Genomic DNA, 18,372 nt, shown 5'->3' on the forward strand with positions numbered 1-18,372 from the left:
GTCCGAGAGCGCATTTGACACTTTTAGGAACATTCACATCATGGGTGTTTTCCAATGTAATGGAAAGTGGAACATATTTCTTATTAAACAGCAGTTTAAAACAGAAATAGCTCATCAGCCACACAAGAATGAAACCTAACGTCCCAGTAACACACTGTGCAGCTGTAAAAAAAAAAAAAAAGAGCCTCATTTTATAATGTTTCCATTCGCATTGGATTTTTTCCCCTCTGCGTAACGTGCGGTCCCTTTTTTCCCCGTGTAACTTCACAGTCGGCCAACATATTTTTTCTGTCTTCTTCCCAGACTTTTTTCCTTTTTCTTTTTTCTTTTTTTTTTCTTTTTTTTTTTTTCATGTGGGCTAATATACAGGCCGGCGCTGCAATTTCGGAATCTGCCCTTGTATATGGCGGACGAAAATTTCCACAGGAGGAACCGCAACACAAACCCTTCTGTGCAAGGCAGAAACCGAAGAGCTTTGCACGGACCTATTTAACCTCGAACAAATTCATGTCTCATTACGCCATTACGCTTTACTAAAATGTAACGTAGCGACTCGAGGAGGTTAGAAAACGCGGTGGTGAATTTTTATTTATTATTTATTAATTTTTTTATCATTTGGAATTTGTCATAACTAATTCACATTTTTTTTTTAATTTTTTTTTTTTTTTTTTTTTTTTTTTGAGGAAGCAGTTGTGCAGTCACCTCTGGTCGGGGAGGGAAGATTTCTGGAGCGGGAGCCTGCTTCGCATGAGCTGCATCGTTTTTGGAGGTATGTCAAACCGCTGTGTGTGTGTGTGTGTGTTTTTTTTTCTCATTTAGAAATCGTAAATTTTTAGAAATTTCAGTAGCGGATGTTAAGTTTCAGCCTCTACATAATTCACGAGCTGTCTGTGTGTGTGTCTCGTTGCACTGAAACCAGGTGCAGGCTTTTGAAGCCATCTGAAATAGACCCTGATCTGTTGATGTTAAATTTTTTTATTTATTTTTTTTGGTGGGGACTAAATTTTTACCAATGAAGTTTCTTCTGTGGATCCGCTGCCTAGTTAACAGTGGACCTAGTTTTGTTTTCGCATTTACACGCCTCCCCGGGCTTGAACACAGTTTATTCCGATAGAGGCAAGGGGGACCAGGCGTTAGTGGCAACATGAAGGACGATGAGGGGAGGAACAATCTGAAACACAAAAACCTCCTGCAGCCATGTTTTGTGAATTTTCCTGCAAATTTAAGGCAGAGCTCCGGAGTTTCTCTTCCCCCGACACGCATCGCACACCGACAGCCTTACTTCTCGGTCGTATTTGACGGCTTGCTGTCCGTTGTGGACGGGGGAGAAGGGACGCCGAAGTGTCGTCATGTCAAAAACACATTTCGACTTTTATTTTTGGGAAGATAGAGGATTTTAAATCAGGGTGCCGTTGGCGCCACCTGTAGGCTGTCATTCTGACAAATTAGAAATTGTAAAGCAGACTAGTTCTGAGACTTGTTTATCTAATTGTGGGCATCTAAATGATCTAAACTCGTGATTTGTGGCATTTGCATGTGCTTGTATCAAGTTAAAATGCAAAAGTGATCTTCTTAAAGCTGCACAGTTTCCTCATCCGGGTTTATTCACAGTGCATTATTTTGCAAAAGGGTTGAGCACTGTTTTAAAGAGCACTTGTCATTTGAAGTCTCTTAATGTGCCTTTTTTTTTTAAGGCATAAAACATCCAAAGTACATCCTCAACCCCTTCAATCAATCATGCGCACAAGCCTTTTTTTTGTTTTTTTGCATGAATGTTCATTTGTTTTAAGTAAAGTCTCAAAGTTATTATTTAGTTTCATTCATGGAAATTGGAAACCTGCAGGCGGAAAAAAAAAAAACTATCCAAAGTGAACTGAACAGCACTGAAAGAAGAAAAACCATGTCAGCATAATTTGAGGGCAGGAAAAACAATCACAACCAGTGCCTTGACTGTTTATATTAATCCTGCAGACGCCAAACAGCTTCCCATCTTGCATGGCTTGCTTTTATTTTAATGTAAGGGGAAACTGCAGAGGCCATTTTCTTTTTTTTCTTTTTTTCTTTTTTCTTTTTTTTTTTGCTGTGCTTGGGTAATTTTAATGCTGACCTTCAAATCCGCATACATTCAATTCAAAAGAGCTGGTGGAAATTGTACGGCCCGTATGCAAAATCCGGGTGTAAATTCTGACCTTTGCTCGGAAAGTCTAATGAAAATGCAGAAGTTCGAGTTAAAGCACAGAAATGAAGAGAGGCAAGCGGTGTCATGGGTGGGAGCGCTCTGTGAGTGATGGAAATGTTTATGTGCAGAATACCTGAAGGACCGAGTAATAAGTTATAAAGCTCTCAGGAATAGTGCTGCAGTGTTACAAAAAATAAAAAAAGAATAAAGAAAGCACCTGATTTGGTTAATGGGGATTGCATTCTGGGAGTGTTCTCATTTTAAGTAAAGGAAAAGGAATGCTGGTCTGTCTGTACTTTTAATGAACAAGAGCTTTGTTTCGTTGAGGATATTTGGAGCGAATAGTTTGGATGGTGAGGTGAAACTTGTCCCTCCAGGCTCTGATAAACACAAGATGGTGAGGGATCATATCTCGGGCCTGTGGATTGAAACATACTTGTTTCTCCTAGTGTCATTAACTTGGAGCAGAGGGTTCACTTTACATTTAAAGGGTGAACAGTGCTACTTAGTTTCCTTGATGTCAGACCATTTCTTCTTTTTGTTTTAAATGTGCAATTAAGGATTCATTTTAATGTGTCTGCAAAACGTACATCCCTTTTAAAACACAGTGGAACACGTTGTATTCTCTTGTTGTCTTAGTGGCATGTTGAAAACGTCTGAAAATGGCTTCAGTTAAATTAGTCTCCAGGGAATGGCTTTTCAGGGGTTGGGAGTGCTGCATTAAAAAAAAATTCTGTGCATTCTGCACATATTTTTTCCTGCCTCCTCCTTTGTAAAAATGAACCTTATTGGTTTCATGAATAATGCATAGGGATGTTCAATTGCTGCAGCAACGAAAATTAGGCCTGTTTACGTGCAGTGGTTATATACACAGCGGCTTCTTTTTTTCCTTGACCATTTCCGAAGGTAGAGCAGAGCCCGAGTAGCTTTTCTGAAAACACAAATTTTCAGCAAAGCAAATCTCATTTCTTTGAGTGAAAAGGGGAGGGGTGAAGCTCCCGCGGGTTTAATGAATCCATAAATCACAATAGTGCCAGGTTTGCTGCGCCTGCGTCAGTGTGCAGTGTAATTTTGATTTTCATCAAAAATTTAATCTGCCAGCCTACAAGGGTTTAGCAGCGGTCCGGATGCAGCCCTGAATTTCTAATTTTAGGGGCCTGATCTTTCAGGATTTATTTTTTGTATAATTCAAGTCTGCTTTTCAATATCTCTTGTTATTAAATTTTAATTCGTGGCATTAACATATAGATTGAAAAGGTTTTTATGGGCTTTTTTGAGTGTATGCTGATGGAATTTTACTAGACGACACAGTTTCTTTTTCCAGAGCATCCCGCGTGTGTGTGAGAGAGGAGGGGAGGGGAGGGGAGGCGAGGCGGGGGGGGTTTATCCATTTCTCTGCATTATTGCTTTTTGAAATCATTGGTCATACACCATCTTGGAAGACATTTATTACAGAGGACAGGGAAATGTGCATTTGATTAAAGAAACACGGAAAGCAAAGCATTTAGTGTGAAACAGGTTTTTGGTCAACCCTTGCTCCTAGTCACTGACTCTACTCTGGATAATACACACATGCAGTCAAAGCAGTGATTGAAATGACCCCCTCCATCTCCCTTTTTAGCTGATTCCTATTTTTAATCCCTCCAGGGTGGAAACATTTTCATGAGCCTTAAACAAATTTGTATTTTATATTTGGAATCTCCCCTCCAGCCTACTTAACATTCAGAGCATAGTGATTTTTGGCAAAGCAAGGTATAATTCAAACTAAGAAAATCTCTCCAGGTTAGAAGCACAAGAGTTTTTTTTTTTTTTTCTTGCATTAACCAAGCGCCGTGATTGATTTACTACATTATTGTGCAGAGGCAGATACAGTACTGCCCAAATATAGGCCAATTATTTTAAGTACCTCGCCTAAGAGCTGAATTCTGTACAGTGGTATGTCCTAGAGATGTTTTCCTTGTATGCCTAACCTCCTTATTTTGTAGCCCTAGATAAATTTAGTGCACTGCATACAATATGTTGTGGTTAATATGGGCACATTGACGTTTCGCAACATAATGCTGGCGTAAATCACAAAGTTAGTTTAATTAATTGACATAAATCACGATGCCACGTGTTCTCTTCACTGCCACTACCGCCATGTGTTATCTATACGCCCTTGATGTTCAAAAGGCAGAAGAGGATTTCTTTTATCCATGTTTCTTGAGCTCGTCTTATTGTTTATCTCCCTTCTAGTCGGTTTAGTCTGTGCTTTATTTTTAAGGAACGTCAAGCAAATGTGCATCTGGTTTAGATTTTCCTCCTGCCATAACGCTGTAGGTTACACAGAAGTCTTAGACTACAAAAGAACATAAGGCCAGATGGCTAATTTTGCATTTTGACTTTAATTAGAGGAAAACGGGTCACAACAGGCATTTTTATATGTCAGTGGTATGCATTCAAAATGCTGCAACAGGAACTATTACACGGATGACTAAGGGACCGATCTAACTGAGATACATAAATATCCATGCCATTGTTTAGTTAGATTACAGTTGATAAAAGTTTCAGTTGGTTACAGAAACCAAGAGTCAGTTATTTTTTGTTTAAAGAAGCAATTCGATTGAGGGAATGGGCATTGCTTCCTTTACCCCGTGGCAGGGTAAACTTAAATCAATCAGGAGCCAATCCATATTGGCCGATATCCATTACAAAACAAGATCATAAAATAGGTGAAGCAACGACTAATCCATTGATTTTGCTGCTCAATTTGGGGCCTTTGTTAGTTATCGGTGTGCTGTGAGCGGTGCAAACAGAATCGTCTTATTCTTTTTATAAACAATGAGACGGTTTGGTGAATCAGCAAGATAAAGTTGTTGAATGTATTGTGGAGAGTGTTAAAAGAAAAAAGTTTTGCATTCATATTCCTATTTAAGTACAGAGGCTTTATTAAATACAAGTGGATATGTTCTCTTTAGTAAGTGTATGACATTATTATGTTGTCAGTAGAAATGCAGCATTTTAGCCGGTTAAATTGGACTTAAAGACCTTGGATTCCCTCAGTTGGTTCCAATCAAGGGACCAGACCTCTCCTAAGGGTCACCAATAAATTTTAGGGGTTGCGACATGATTAATGGAACAGGAAAAAAATAAAACGTAGTTCAGCTACACAAATCTGTTTTCAGTTTCTCTAATCTTTATACAGTAATGGTTAATTTTTGCCTCTTTGGGCCTCAAAGAGTTATTAAAACCATCTGAGAAAGGAAAACGACTCTTATACGTGGTGCAGGGACGACAGAGGTGTGTTTCTACTTTATGTGTACGCACTGGAGCTGCCCTCACAAAGTACTTACTGTGGCACGCAGTACGCACACTGTATTCATACAAAAGGGACATATTAGCTCACCGCATTGTGGCATTGTGCTTTGAACTTTGATCTTTTAGCTCATAAATGTCGCACTCTCTAGCACGTAATTTAAATATTACTGAGAAAATGGTTGGTGCTATATATTTCCTACCGTGGAGACAAAGCAGCTTGTTCATTGTGACGCATCTGCCTCTATGCGGAAGATGGTAGGTCAGAATGGCCAGAAAGGCACACCGACTTGCATGCCATAAAATGCAACAAGATATAGTGCGACAGCCCCGTCTTTTAGCATACACCATCTGATTTACTGTTTGTTGAAACATACCAATACTTTTTTATGCTATACTAAACAACATAAGTCTTGGTATCAGGACACAGCCATTGGTTTGCTTTTAAGGGTTTGCAAGCCAAATGTTCAGGAACAGCTTAACAGTCTGCTGCATTGTAGAAGCTAATGTATTCAAAAATTTTATAATTTTGTATCGAGACTGTACTTTTTAATCCTCAACGTTTAACAGTGCATTGTAGATATCATTTGTAATGCCATTTTTGCCTATCAAGATGTTGCTGTAATCCATCATGACAAAGTGAAAACATGGGCAAATTTACTTAAAGTCTAATTCTGGCTTGGCAAAATGTCAAGAGTAAGAGTTAACGGAAGAGCAGTGGCAGCCTTAAAACACATTCATAGCTCTTCAGTCTCTGCAAGAATTGGGTCTTTTACAAATTAGCGTAGTACATCATCTGCACTGGGGTCCTGGGGTGCAGCTAAATATTTCTAGATATAGACGCCACATGTCATCGCTGTGGCCTTGCACAAGCATCATTAGGTCATATGTTCTAGAGCAGTCAGAAGATATCAGATTATTGGACAAATATTTGTCTGACTTTCTAAAACAAATTGCGCTGATTCAAATACTTTTATGGAAGTTCTTGGAGTTACCAACATAATACGAAACGGTGCAGATCAGAATATGGTATCGTATGTCAGCCTGCTGAACCACCATCCTCCAGTCTCTCCGCAAATGTTGGATGTCTGGGTTTTAACTTGGCCATGTTGACATTGGCAAACTGGTCTGTGACGCCATTTAACTGTTGGGTGGCTTTCGTCTAGTCACCCTACCATACAGTAAAGTCCTAACTCATGCAGTGGGACTGAGGTGGTTGTCCTTCCAGCAGGTTCTTTCATCTCTGCAGAGGAAGTTCAGTTTGAATGATCGTGCACCACATCTTCCTCTTTCACACTATTTGGCCAGTTGGCCAAGTCTTGAAAGTGTTGCATCTCGGGGATAAACATAATCCACTTGACCACAACAAAGTGTACGAATACTTTTATCAGTGAGAGATTTAGGTTTTGATTTTCGATGGGTTTTGCAATGAATTCTAAAAATCTACAGTGAAATAAGTTTGAATTCAGTGTATCTGTTAAACATAATGGAGTTAAAAGTACCATAGGTTTAAAGACTGCTTTAAGAACCACTTAAAGTGGAGTTTAGTCCCACTGTAAGCAATCGGTGTATGTCCTTTTAGTGTTAATAATTTATGGTGAGATTATAAGATTCAGTATATTTATGCTGCCTTTATTTGGTGGATGGAGATGAAGCTTTGTTCACTGTTAAACGTACACACAATATTCTTCGCAAGAAAATCTTTAAGTTACTTTTAGAAGTAAAGTCAGTTTGGGCGCTGTTGGTCTATAAAAATGGAAAACTTGCCTCTCGAAAAGTTAAAAAGCCCAAGTTACTGCGATACCGCAGCTGTAGTGTTTATTTTGCCAAACTAATTCAAAGCCTTAATCTGTCTGCCGTTACATATTTAGCAGTGTCTTTTACTCTCACATGTCATACTCATGTTTATACTCTTGTGATGCATTTTGCACCCTCTGGACACCTTCGTGGCCAGAAATGCCCCATAGACTTACATTATGACCACATTTTTTAATCGCACTGCCAATACAGTATAAAACCATGCATTCTGTAATGTTAGCATTTCGTTTAGAAGAAAAATTCAGCCATTTTCCCAGTGTAGGTCGATGCATGAAATTCTTGTAAATTTGCCATTTATATTAAGGAACCATGTGACTACCAGGAAGCCCCAAATGTGTGTGCAAGAGAGACAATGTGTGTGAATCTGTAGCATGAACTGATCATTTCAGGGCTGATAAAAGGGCATCTTCTTTTGAGGAATGTTTTTCATGAGTCTTTGAAGAGGTGTTGAATAAAATCATGGCCTGCCAATATGGCGGTGTTGCGATTGCCAGTGCAGGGTGACGTCAGCTACTGGAGCTCTATTGAAGTTTTACTACTTTTGAACAAGTCTGAAGTTTTTTAAGAGATTATTTTTTTTTTTTAAAAAAGTAGAAAAAAATATTGATGTATGAGGATTTTATGGCAGTTCCTTTGTACGCGTACATTTTTGCCACGAAGGTGTCCAGACGGTAGTAAATTCGAGGTTTAGCAAGGCACTTAAAGCTGGAATGCCAGCCCTTTCAAGAATTTATCATTCCATGTGACCGTCCAAAATATAGGACAGACATTTTAATTTCTAATATCTCTAAGACGTCATATTTGGCACTGCTTCAGAGAAAATAAAATATGTCACCCTAGAGTTGCTTGCTCATAAATTAAGTTTAAAGTCATGCTTCTACAGTCAGACAGTCTTTGACTGTATTAATGCCAAAATGTACTGTTCAATCTCTTGTGTCACAAATGTGGCATACAGAAATATTCCACAAGTGTACAGTTACGGTACAGACTGGTACAACTATACCTGCTGCAAGACTTATGGAGACCCAGCTTTTATTATTTGGTAAACAAGACATTCTGAAAAAGTAATCATATGTGATTGGTTGTTGTTGGTCTGAATGAGATCACATAATGGGCTTAGCACTGTGTGTCCTCTGTTGATAGGACTCTGTTTATATGGCATACAACTAGGACCTGCAAGATCTGTCATGTGGCCAACAAAAGGGTCAAGTGAATCAGCTCTAGCGCATTTTTTTATCTCTTTATAGTGGTCCTGTTTAATATGTACTTATATTGAGTTATGCCGTACCTGCCAAGCACATAACCGTGAATAAAGAATTTTAATATAGATTTTTGTGACAGTACAAAGATAGGAATGGGGATAAAACTTTTAATCACCTTTTGCCGTATGAAGTCTTGTGAAAAAAGTATGTCCCTTGGGATTTGTTGCAAATGTTACTAGGTGGTGAAAGGTTTTCGTGCATGTGATGCCTATTTAAAATCCCCCTATAATTTTTCAGTAGAATTCAAATCATTAACCCTTGTGTGCTGATCATTAAGGCTCTTTTAGAGTACTGCAGCACATAGACGCCGTAACCTATGCACGTACCCTATGCCGGTGCAACCCATTTATACTTCTGCGCTCACCAGTCTGGCTCGCTCTGTAAAAACGCCACCCAAACGCTAGTCGGTGCGACAATGGTGACTGAAACTTTTGGAGAAGACGAGTCGTACAAATGTTTGCATCTCCGAACTTCCTCAGTTAACCTTTGCTCGATGTGTTCCGTCTTTATTGATCCAAAACAATCAAGTTGAAACCAAGTTGAAAAGCAACCACAATTCATATAACAGTGACGCCAATGCTGAATGTGCTGTTGTGTAGCTTGATTGTCTACCATTTAATGTTATGTTTGAGAATGCAATGGGTGTCCTTCGTCGGACTCAATCAAACTCGTTTACAAGTTTTTGCTTATATAAAGAACTATACACCTTCTTACTCAAACTTCTGTGCATATGTCGGTGGTTGCTTGTTATGACCCAAACATACATCTGCCAGTTTCCCTTGTCTCCAACCTTTTTGTCTGCATGGCTCAGAGCTTCTGTACTGGTGTGCACATTCTCCTGCCAAGTTGTATTTTTCTAGATCCCACCTTTTGCTTGCGAAGTGGGGTATGACTCTTTTAGGCCGGGTTCAGAGGTTCTTGGAAACTACTTTTTTTTTTTTTTTTTTTTTTTTTTTTGCAGAGCGACAGTTTGCAGAAGTAGGAACTGTTAAAAGATGTCAGTCAAACTTAAAACTACGTAGCTATATCTGTTGGTGCCATGCAGCTATTTTTACACAGGTGAATGGAAACTATTCTGACGGTTAAGCAAAATGATTGCAATCAGGCGATTTGTAAATATGTTGTGTATTTGAATGTTTCCAAATGTTTTGTCTCAAAATGATCCACTTCATAGACCAGTTTTCTGATGCCTGTAGTCGATCTGTATTATCCAAAGAAAGGTGTATTCAGGCTATGAAAAGGCTTGTTGTTGCTGTATTGGTGCGCTATTATTAGAAGACCAATTTTCCCTCTTTCCATAATATCAGTCAGCCTGGCATAACTCTGTTTTGCTTGGTTGCATTTTGAGCACATTCTCCTGACAAGGCCTTTTATAGCCATGTGCTGAAGTGGCAAGTTGTGTAATTTAGATATTTCTGAAATTGGAACATTTTGGTGCTGCAAAGAATTGTGGAATTTATACCTTCAGTTGCCATTTATAGACAGTTAAACCACTCTGCTCTTTAAAATAAACACCATGACATACACCGTGTTTCCACTTCTAAAAATTACACTTCCACAGATATTCTACCTGTAGTGTCTCCTGTACATGCTTAGCACCCACAGCACTTGGCAGTATTTGGAAACAGAGCTGTGGCCGCAGTTCAGATCTTTTCAGACTTGTATGTTTATCAAATGCAAGCTGATACTTATTTTGGGCAGCTATGCTCTTTAGAGATTCAGTGCTGGCAGTGAGCTTTAAAACTACATGATTTGAGTACTAATATTTATTTATTGTTAGTCAGGGAGACTTGCTAAGTAAGAATACAATAAAGATTGTATATTCTGACAAGGCATTTAAGTTTTTGTCTCTGTTTCTGTTCCTCGTGCAGAAGCACAGGCTCAGAGGAGGTGGAGTCATGAGTGCTAAAGAGGCGCCGAAAGCCGGGAAGGAGCAGGCAGACGGTGGGAGTGCAGCCACGGATGCCTCAGCGGCCCAGAGCAGCAGTCCACCACCTGTGACTGTAAAGAAAGAGCCTGGCACCTCAGAGACGAGCAATGGGAAAGCCAGCGACGCCAACCCCGCTGAAATCTGTGTTGTCATTGGGGGAAATGACCGAGGAGCAAGCGGAGGTGGATCCCGTAGAGCGCAGACCGAGGGTATGTTTGCCCTTGGTACTCCCCCTCCAACGAAGAGCACAGACTCATGCATAGGTGTGTGAATGTACACATAAACGTATATACCTTGAATTTGCTGACTGTAATCACGTCTGGCGTCTTTTGACCCTGACCTTGCTTCCTGACTGTTGAAAAACAGACCACACAGCGATTAAAAGTGCCATTTAAAAAAAGAAAAAAATTCTACAGCAGTGTGCAGATTTAGAAACTGATTACCAGAGACAACTCACGAACATCACCAAGCAGTTTTTATAGAACTTCTTTCTTCATAAGAAAGGGCCCCTATAAAAAAAAAAAAAAACTAGACACCACGCAACTGCTGTTAAATTTTTTAAGATGCAATTTTCCAATCCTATGAACACAAATGAAAGAGTCTTTGCACCTCCATGCATTGTGGTGGCAGCTGAAATGTCAGAGATAGACATCTCAAAACCTGGGTGAATCTACACGGCTCACGATTGTAACATTAGAGGGAGGAAATGAGAAAATGTGTTTTGTAATTTGGATGAGCTGGGACATAAAAGAGGTAGTCTTGTTTGTTTTCCACTCGGTCGCAAGCTTGAAACTGTCACACGAAGACGGAGAGGATTATTGTTATTATAACACTGAAGTAATCCTCAGTGAAACTGCATATTGATCATGAGTGGTCCAGTTTATGAGATACACCTGGTTATGGCTGACCCATAATTCAGTAAGCTCTAGCTTTTTGTATTGTATGTTTGTAGTATTTATTACAATAACTGGTCGAAATCAGTTATTAATGTCACTGATTTGGACCAGATATTAAAAGCTCTTTTCATAATAATCCAGTTCAGTACCACAAACTACAGGCCTTTATAATAATATCTGTTAGTTGCAGCTAGCAGTCCTTACCTAAACAAGTGTCTATTGTGTTTGTTGTTGCTCCTGAACACTATCCAGCATTTTAATGGTTTCATACTAGGTAAAACCAGAAATAAATTTGTGGTTGACCACTGTAAATATAGCTTTTTATTGGCCATGATGTCAGCCTTGACTTGGTCTGTTAATCAGGTTTGTAATAATGCTTCCTTTATGGGCGCCAGAAACTGAAAAAAAAAAAAGTCTCAGTGGAATCTCAAGATGTCCGTCAGACACAAACTCAGAGAGTGTTGAAACTGTAGAATGGGAAGTACACAGCATTACGAAAACATTAACTAATCTTTCATCCTTCTGGGAATTTTAGGATTAATAAGAAGATTAGATGGGACAGAAGATATACTGTGTGAGCGTATGTGTGTGTGTGTGTCTGTATTGTGGCTTTGGTTTCATGACTCATCTCGACTTTTGTTTCAGGTTCCTATGTATGCGGGGTATGTGGGAAGAAGTACAAGTATTACAACTGCTTTCAGACGCACGTCAGGGCACACAGAGGTAAGACACTGTAGTTTTGTGTAAATGCATTTGTTCTCTGCGAGGAGCCACATAATAACTGACTGCGGCGTTTTTCCTCCTGACAGTGTGGTCCTAAATTTATTCAACATGAATCATGCATGTGCTGTTTTGGCCAGGAGTTGCATTTAATTCATTAATGTTTTAGTGGATTATTAGGGTGTGAGAGATTGCAGTTTTAGTAAAATGTTCTTTTTTTTCCGACTACAGAGTCGGAGAGCATGGTTGCAGATGGTCTACCCCAGACACCCAACAGTGAGTACACTTTTGCACTCTCACCTACTAAAAATCTCAACTTTACTAGCATGCCACCACGTTATAGATAACCTCTAATGTAAGAGAATTAGGCACTTCCTAATTTAACTGAGGTAAACCTGAAACTACAAATACACTGAAATGTTGGAGCTGCAGGTATTGTGGTTGTGAAAGGCAGCGCACATCAGCCACCGGTACCTGCATTTATCAGGCATCTGAACATCATGGGGAAATTTTGATTAGGACTAAAAATACTTGTACCTCAGAGTAGTACTTGAGTTATTTATAAATCTTCCTACACGCACTCTCTGCAAACATTACGTGTATGTGCGTATCGCTTAAAGGCAGCGGTATCACCGTGGCAGAGACAGAACAATCATCTTCATCCAGACAGAACATGAGCTTTTTATTTGTTTTTTATTTATTTTTTTAAAGCTGTATGAGGAATCCAAACCCAGTGTAACCAAAAGGTCTGTGACAGTGTTAATAAGTAGGCCAGTGAGGCTGCTTGGCAAAGAAATTGCTACTAGATTAAATTCTTAAGAGGGTGGAACATGCTGTAAAGCATTTTTTGGTTGATTCTGCATGTTTAGCCTCTATTCTTAATAATGTCTCGCATATCAATTTCAATTGTATTTTTAAGTAGAACTACAAGCAGTGCAAGTGGCACCAAATGCAGGTGGCAGAAAGTGATGACCTGGAAAAATTATGATATTGATTAATAAAAAGAGCGATTGGTTTACTGGCTCTACATGTAAAGGTTTAAAACGAGTTTAGGGCAGCATAATGAACGCATGGCTTTATTATAACCTTGACTTAAATCCTGCTTTAAACACCGGACTCGTAGTAGCAACTTACTCTTTCATTGCCTGCATTTTTGAAATTTGAGCAAAACCAGGCCCGTCAATGATAAGCCCAGAGTTTCCACTTGGTAGACTTTGTAAGTGTCCCTGCATTAAAGGAGTGTTAGCATAGATAGGAGTTTTTAATAGCAAAATATGACACATACTGTAGCGTTGTGGAGGAGGTCTTGAAGTTGAGGAGAGTATTTTAGGAGCATGGCTTACACAAACTTTCCATAGTTTTGATTACGTGGGTGTTCAGACCAAAAAAAAAAAAGCTATGTGTTTAAAATAGGTATTTATGGACTGGTGGAAGTGTGCTATAGGTGACGATCCAGGGCGTCTAGAAATGATATATTTAAATAATCAGAGGGATTTAACAACTCTTGGAAGTCGACTATTTTATACGGAGGACGGGTTACAGTAGTTTTGTTGTTCATATTTCATAGTAATCTACAGAGGAATGTGCACTTGCATGTACTTGTTTGTCAAATATTGTGCCAGATGCTGTGTTGTGGCAAAAGTTGAGCCAGGCTGAGTTTCTTTGCTGAATGAACTCCTTGCTTTTGGCACTCATGTTACATTATGGCTAATTTATGGCTGAGCGTTGGTGTCTATTTGCATAGCTCCCAGTCTGTGCAGAGTGAAGGATTGTGGAAATACAACCAACGTAGAGGCTACAGAGCCGGGCTCGCGTGCAGTTCTCCTGCAACAGAACAGGACTTCTGCTCTTGGCGATGATGGTACACAAGTTTGGATGCTGACTGGTTAAATGGTTGACTTGAACTGGAAAGGGCGTGACCACAGCACGGTTTGTGCAATGTCTAGATATTAATATTTCAGGGTTTAAATCGGTTCAGATGAAGTTTAGGCTTGAAGAAGAAGCGTAGGCAAATCATTGGTGAGGATCTGTTAAGTGGATCTTTGGAAATGTAAAACTATAGATTTGATTTTACTTTAAGATTCTTGGAAACATGGGTTTGTATAACTCGACCATCTCAAAGTTTAACCAAATTAAAATTAAGCAGAAGACTTAAAAACTGCTTGAACGACACAACACACGGGAGGCAGTTATGTCTTTTGGCATTGGTGTAAAATGTGGGAAGGTTCATAAGTAATTTAAACTGTGTGGTTGTGAGACACAGTGCAACCTAAAAATGAAAATGCAAACTGTGCTTTGGCATTTGAATGTAAAATGACATGATTGTAGTACTAAAAAAGAAAAAAAGAAAAAAAAATGGAAATGCTAGGTCGTAAATTCCTTTAAATAACACCAGGATGAACCCAGCTTTGTTTCCTGAGATCTGTTATAGGGAAGTATAAACTAGTAAGCAGGAAGTTTAGTTAAATTAGTATAGAGACAACCCAGTGGATGGTGAAGGATGTCATATCACAGGATTTGTGCTTGTTTCTCCAGAGCTACTTAGAGGTAGAAGACTTGTCTTGTGTTTGTCTCCTAATTGTCGTTCCTCTTTTGGGGGTGTTTGAAGCCACCTGCAAGGATCATCCATAATCCATTTATCTCTGTTGTTACACTTGGATGACTTCACCTGTAGTGAGCAGACGTAGACCTCCTTAGGTCGCTGCTTCAAGTCCGGCTCGAAGGAGGTGTGTTCTTTGGTGTGAGCTGTGGACTAGTGGTTAGAGGTGTCCATGGCTGTGGTGCCCTGAGCAAGCATCTGACCCCCAAATTGTTCCCCGGTGCAGTATTTAGAGGCTGCCGCCCACTGCTCCAACAGTACACACTACTATGTGAACGAATGGATGGGTCAAACAGAAGGAACTGCAATTTCCCCATCGTGGGACAATTAAAGGTTAAAGTTATTAATTATCATTATTATCAATTTACTCTGAATGTATCCTCACCTATACTCGAAGCAGTGATGTTAAGTGAGCTTTAATTACAGTGACAAATGCCAGGAATCCACTAATTTGTGGAAAATGGTTTTAATCACGTTAATTGGTGGGGAAAAAACAACACGGATGCTACTGCAGCCTAGAAGTGTGACTCGTGCAGTTACAGCTGTGCACGTGAATAACTGCTGGTGCAGAACCTTTTTGGTGTGAAATGAAGAAAATAGCTGTTGACTTTTCTGTGCCCTCTTACAGCTTAACCTTTTGCTTTGTGAACAAAATGTTGAAATCATGAAGACTAAACAATTTAAATCCAGGACAGAATATTTTACTTTCTCTTGTTAAATATTTTGTTGCCCCAGTAATTCAGCCAGGAATGCAGCGGATTGAATTAACAGAGTACCCTGAGAGGACGACTGGAGAATATTTAGAAGTTGTCGCTCTGCTGCTAAATGATAAAACATTTGTCACATCAGTGTGTGGTGAGAGGCCTTTCTCTGAGGCTGCGTGAGTCAGGCATGTTATTACGGTGAGAAGACCGAACCTGAACCAGCTAGAGAATTGTGTTTTAGAAATTGATGTTGTCGTGCGGTTGCTCTGCGCCGTGATTTTCATGCAACAGATTGCTTTCAGACAGGAATTGACTGTAGCGTGCCAAGAGGAACTTGAGATGTTCTTACTTGTCAACTGCCACCTGGCTGCACAGTGCTTCCCACGGCAACGAAATTAGCAAGACCAGAACAAGTAATCTGCATCCCTTATGTCCTTTCGCTTCGTTAGCCCTTAATAGATCTGGCAAGAACTGTCTGTGAAAGCTGAAATTAAATTTAAACATATACAGTGCCTCTACATTTCTGCATAAACTACAACTCAAAACATCAGCGAGAACCCAATCAAACTAATGAAACTGGAGTATATACTTGTGTATTTGTTTAGTCAGGGAAAATTTGCCAGTATTTCATATCTGTGAGTTGCAAAAGTAAAGGCACTTTATATTATACTTTAATTTTAAGGCCAAATGAGAGTCCATCTGTTCAGTAGTTTTTTCAATTAATGTAATGAGACTCGGGTATCGCTCAGTGCCCATCAACCATCTCTGAAGTGGAATCTACCATAAGAAGAACACTGAACAACCATAGTGAGCATGGCAGAGGGGCAAGGACAAAGCCAAAAAGAACAAAGGGGAAAAAAAAGAGAACCATTTCTGCCCATCTGCAGTTTGCTAAACATCGTGTGGACAAGGCAGGAGACTGCTGGGAGAATATTTTGCGGACAGATGAGACCAAAGTAGAATTGTTTGGTTTAATTGAGAGGCTTGTGTCTGGAGACGAAACAACACTGCATTCCAGCATCAGAACCTCATCCTGTCCGTGAAACATGTGGGGGTGGTAATCTCTTTGTCCGGGCCTGTTGTGCGGCATCTAAACCAGGGCGGCTTGCCGTCGTTGATGGACCAGTGAATTCTGAATTCTAAAAGAAAATGTCAGGACGTATGTCCGTGAGCTGAATCTGAAGAGAAACTGGGTCATGCGGGAAGACAATGACCCAAAGCACCCAAGTTGTTCTACAAAAGACCTGACCTTAATCCAATAGAAAATTTTGTAGAAGGACCAAGAACGACTGATCAGCTAATACAGGAAGTGTTTAGTTGATTGGGGGGGGGGGGGGTCACACCAGATACTGAAAACAAGGCTTCACATACTTTTGCAACTCACAGATATGTACAAATGATTAATTGTCTGTTTGATTGGGTTCTCTTTGTCTACTTTCAGGACTTGTGAAAGCCCACTGATGTTTGAGTCATTATTATGCATTTAATGCATATTTAAACAGATTAAAATGTTGTTTGCACAACTTGGGTCCTAATGTGAGTTAAAATTATTCAGTTTGGATCATGTAGCATATATATATTTCTTAATACAAGCCGAATAAAAATGCAAAGACATCTTCATTTTTAGGAACCAGCTCCGCTTAATATTTTAATTTAAAATGTAGATTTATATCCATCTATGCATATTTATTTGCACGCATATAGGTTTAGCTTTGTTTATTTTAGCTATTACTCAGTTTTCTCTTATATTTCCCACGGGGATTCATCTGCCTGATGTTATTTAGCCTTCCTGTATGTCTGCATGCATGCAATCAAACTGTACTGTGTATTTTAAACTTATTTGTTTGTTTGTTCATTCGGTCGGGTTTCTGTTGCAGAAAGAAAACCAAAAATCAGAACTCGGCTCTACATTTTATGACACTGTGTAAGAATTCGCTGCAAATTAAGTGTGAAAAGCAGCTGCGACACCTTGGGGTTCAAAGCGTTCAACTGCTCTCAGAAGTTATTAACTGAGTTCAGTTGGTTCAAATGTATACGCTGTGCCGTGTACAAAGTTCGGTTTAAGCCTCATCCCATCTCTCATTCTCGCTGAACTGTAAACTGTTCAAACGCGTGCTCGTGTATTATTTTTATTAGGTTACCATGTACCCAGTTTTCACTTTATTATTGCCGTCTGCAAAATACTGGTTGTCAGCGGCAATGACATCCCCTTTGTGCCTGCCTGTATGTTAGTCGCATACATAACTATGCTGGTCTCTGTTCTTTCTGCAGGCAACTTCCGTTACTCCTGTGACATTTGTGGCAAGAAGTATAAATACTACAGTTGCTTCCAGGAGCACCGTGACCTGCATGCAGTTGACGGTAACTAGGTGTTTTTGCACAATTTACTTGACAACTTAATTATTCTTCGAAACTCCAGCTCTAGCACTTGAAAGCCTTTCATTGGACTTCCTATTTCATAGTGTCTTCTCCCTTCAGAAACCCTGCTTCCTGCTGCAGCCTAATCTGAGTTAAAATGGTAAAGAGGAGTAGACCCGTATAAAGTGGAGCCTTTTTTCTTACTGCACAATGCTAAAGTAATGGCAGGTGTCTTGTGTCTTTAAATGTAGTGCATTTGAGACAGGCTGGTGCACTTTATGTTTATTCTGTCAAGAGGATTAAGGTGCATGGTATTTTCCTTTTTCCTTTTCATCTTGATACTGCTAATTGAAGCTGAAGAGGAAGAATAAACAACGTGGCCTAATATTTGGACAAGCTGACTTTACTCTTTATCTCCATCTCCTCACCGTCTCTCTCAGATCCATATGAACAGGTGGTGTTACCTGTGGATGGCCTTAAAGAAGAGGAACCAGTTGAACCCTATCAGAAAATTGGACCAAGTAAGACTGTTTGATGTATTTTGTTTAACATAGGGGTGTAATGGTACACTAAATCTATGGTTCAGTATATTCGATGCGGCAGACAATGAAT

At 39.6% G+C, this 18,372-nt stretch overlaps 1 protein-coding gene across 5 annotated transcripts in view; it reads left to right on the forward strand.

Annotated features, from left to right (window-relative positions):
* The first annotated feature begins 712 nt into the window (after nt 1-712).
* The window catches only part of znf618 (zinc finger protein 618), a 28,745-nt gene continuing 11,085 nt past the window's right edge, over nt 713-18,372 (forward strand). For 4 of the 5 annotated variants that reach the window (XM_084572687.1, XM_084572689.1, XM_084572690.1 and 1 more), the window contains exons 1-6: nt 713-769; nt 10,425-10,746; nt 12,025-12,102; nt 12,331-12,375; nt 17,674-17,763; nt 18,201-18,281. In XM_084572687.1, the coding sequence (XP_084428813.1) occupies nt 10,452-10,746; nt 12,025-12,102; nt 12,331-12,375; nt 17,674-17,763; nt 18,201-18,281 (589 nt within the window). In that variant the 5' untranslated portion in view covers nt 713-769; nt 10,425-10,451. Of the gene's footprint in view, nt 770-9,578; nt 10,747-12,024; nt 12,103-12,330; nt 12,376-17,673; nt 17,764-18,200; nt 18,282-18,372 lie in introns of those variants that run through there. The other variant, XM_084572688.1, reaches the window with a different exon arrangement.

This window comes from Chelon labrosus (genome assembly GCF_963514085.1).
Source record: "Chelon labrosus genome assembly, chromosome: 22".
NCBI lineage: Eukaryota > Metazoa > Chordata > Actinopteri > Mugiliformes > Mugilidae > Chelon > Chelon labrosus.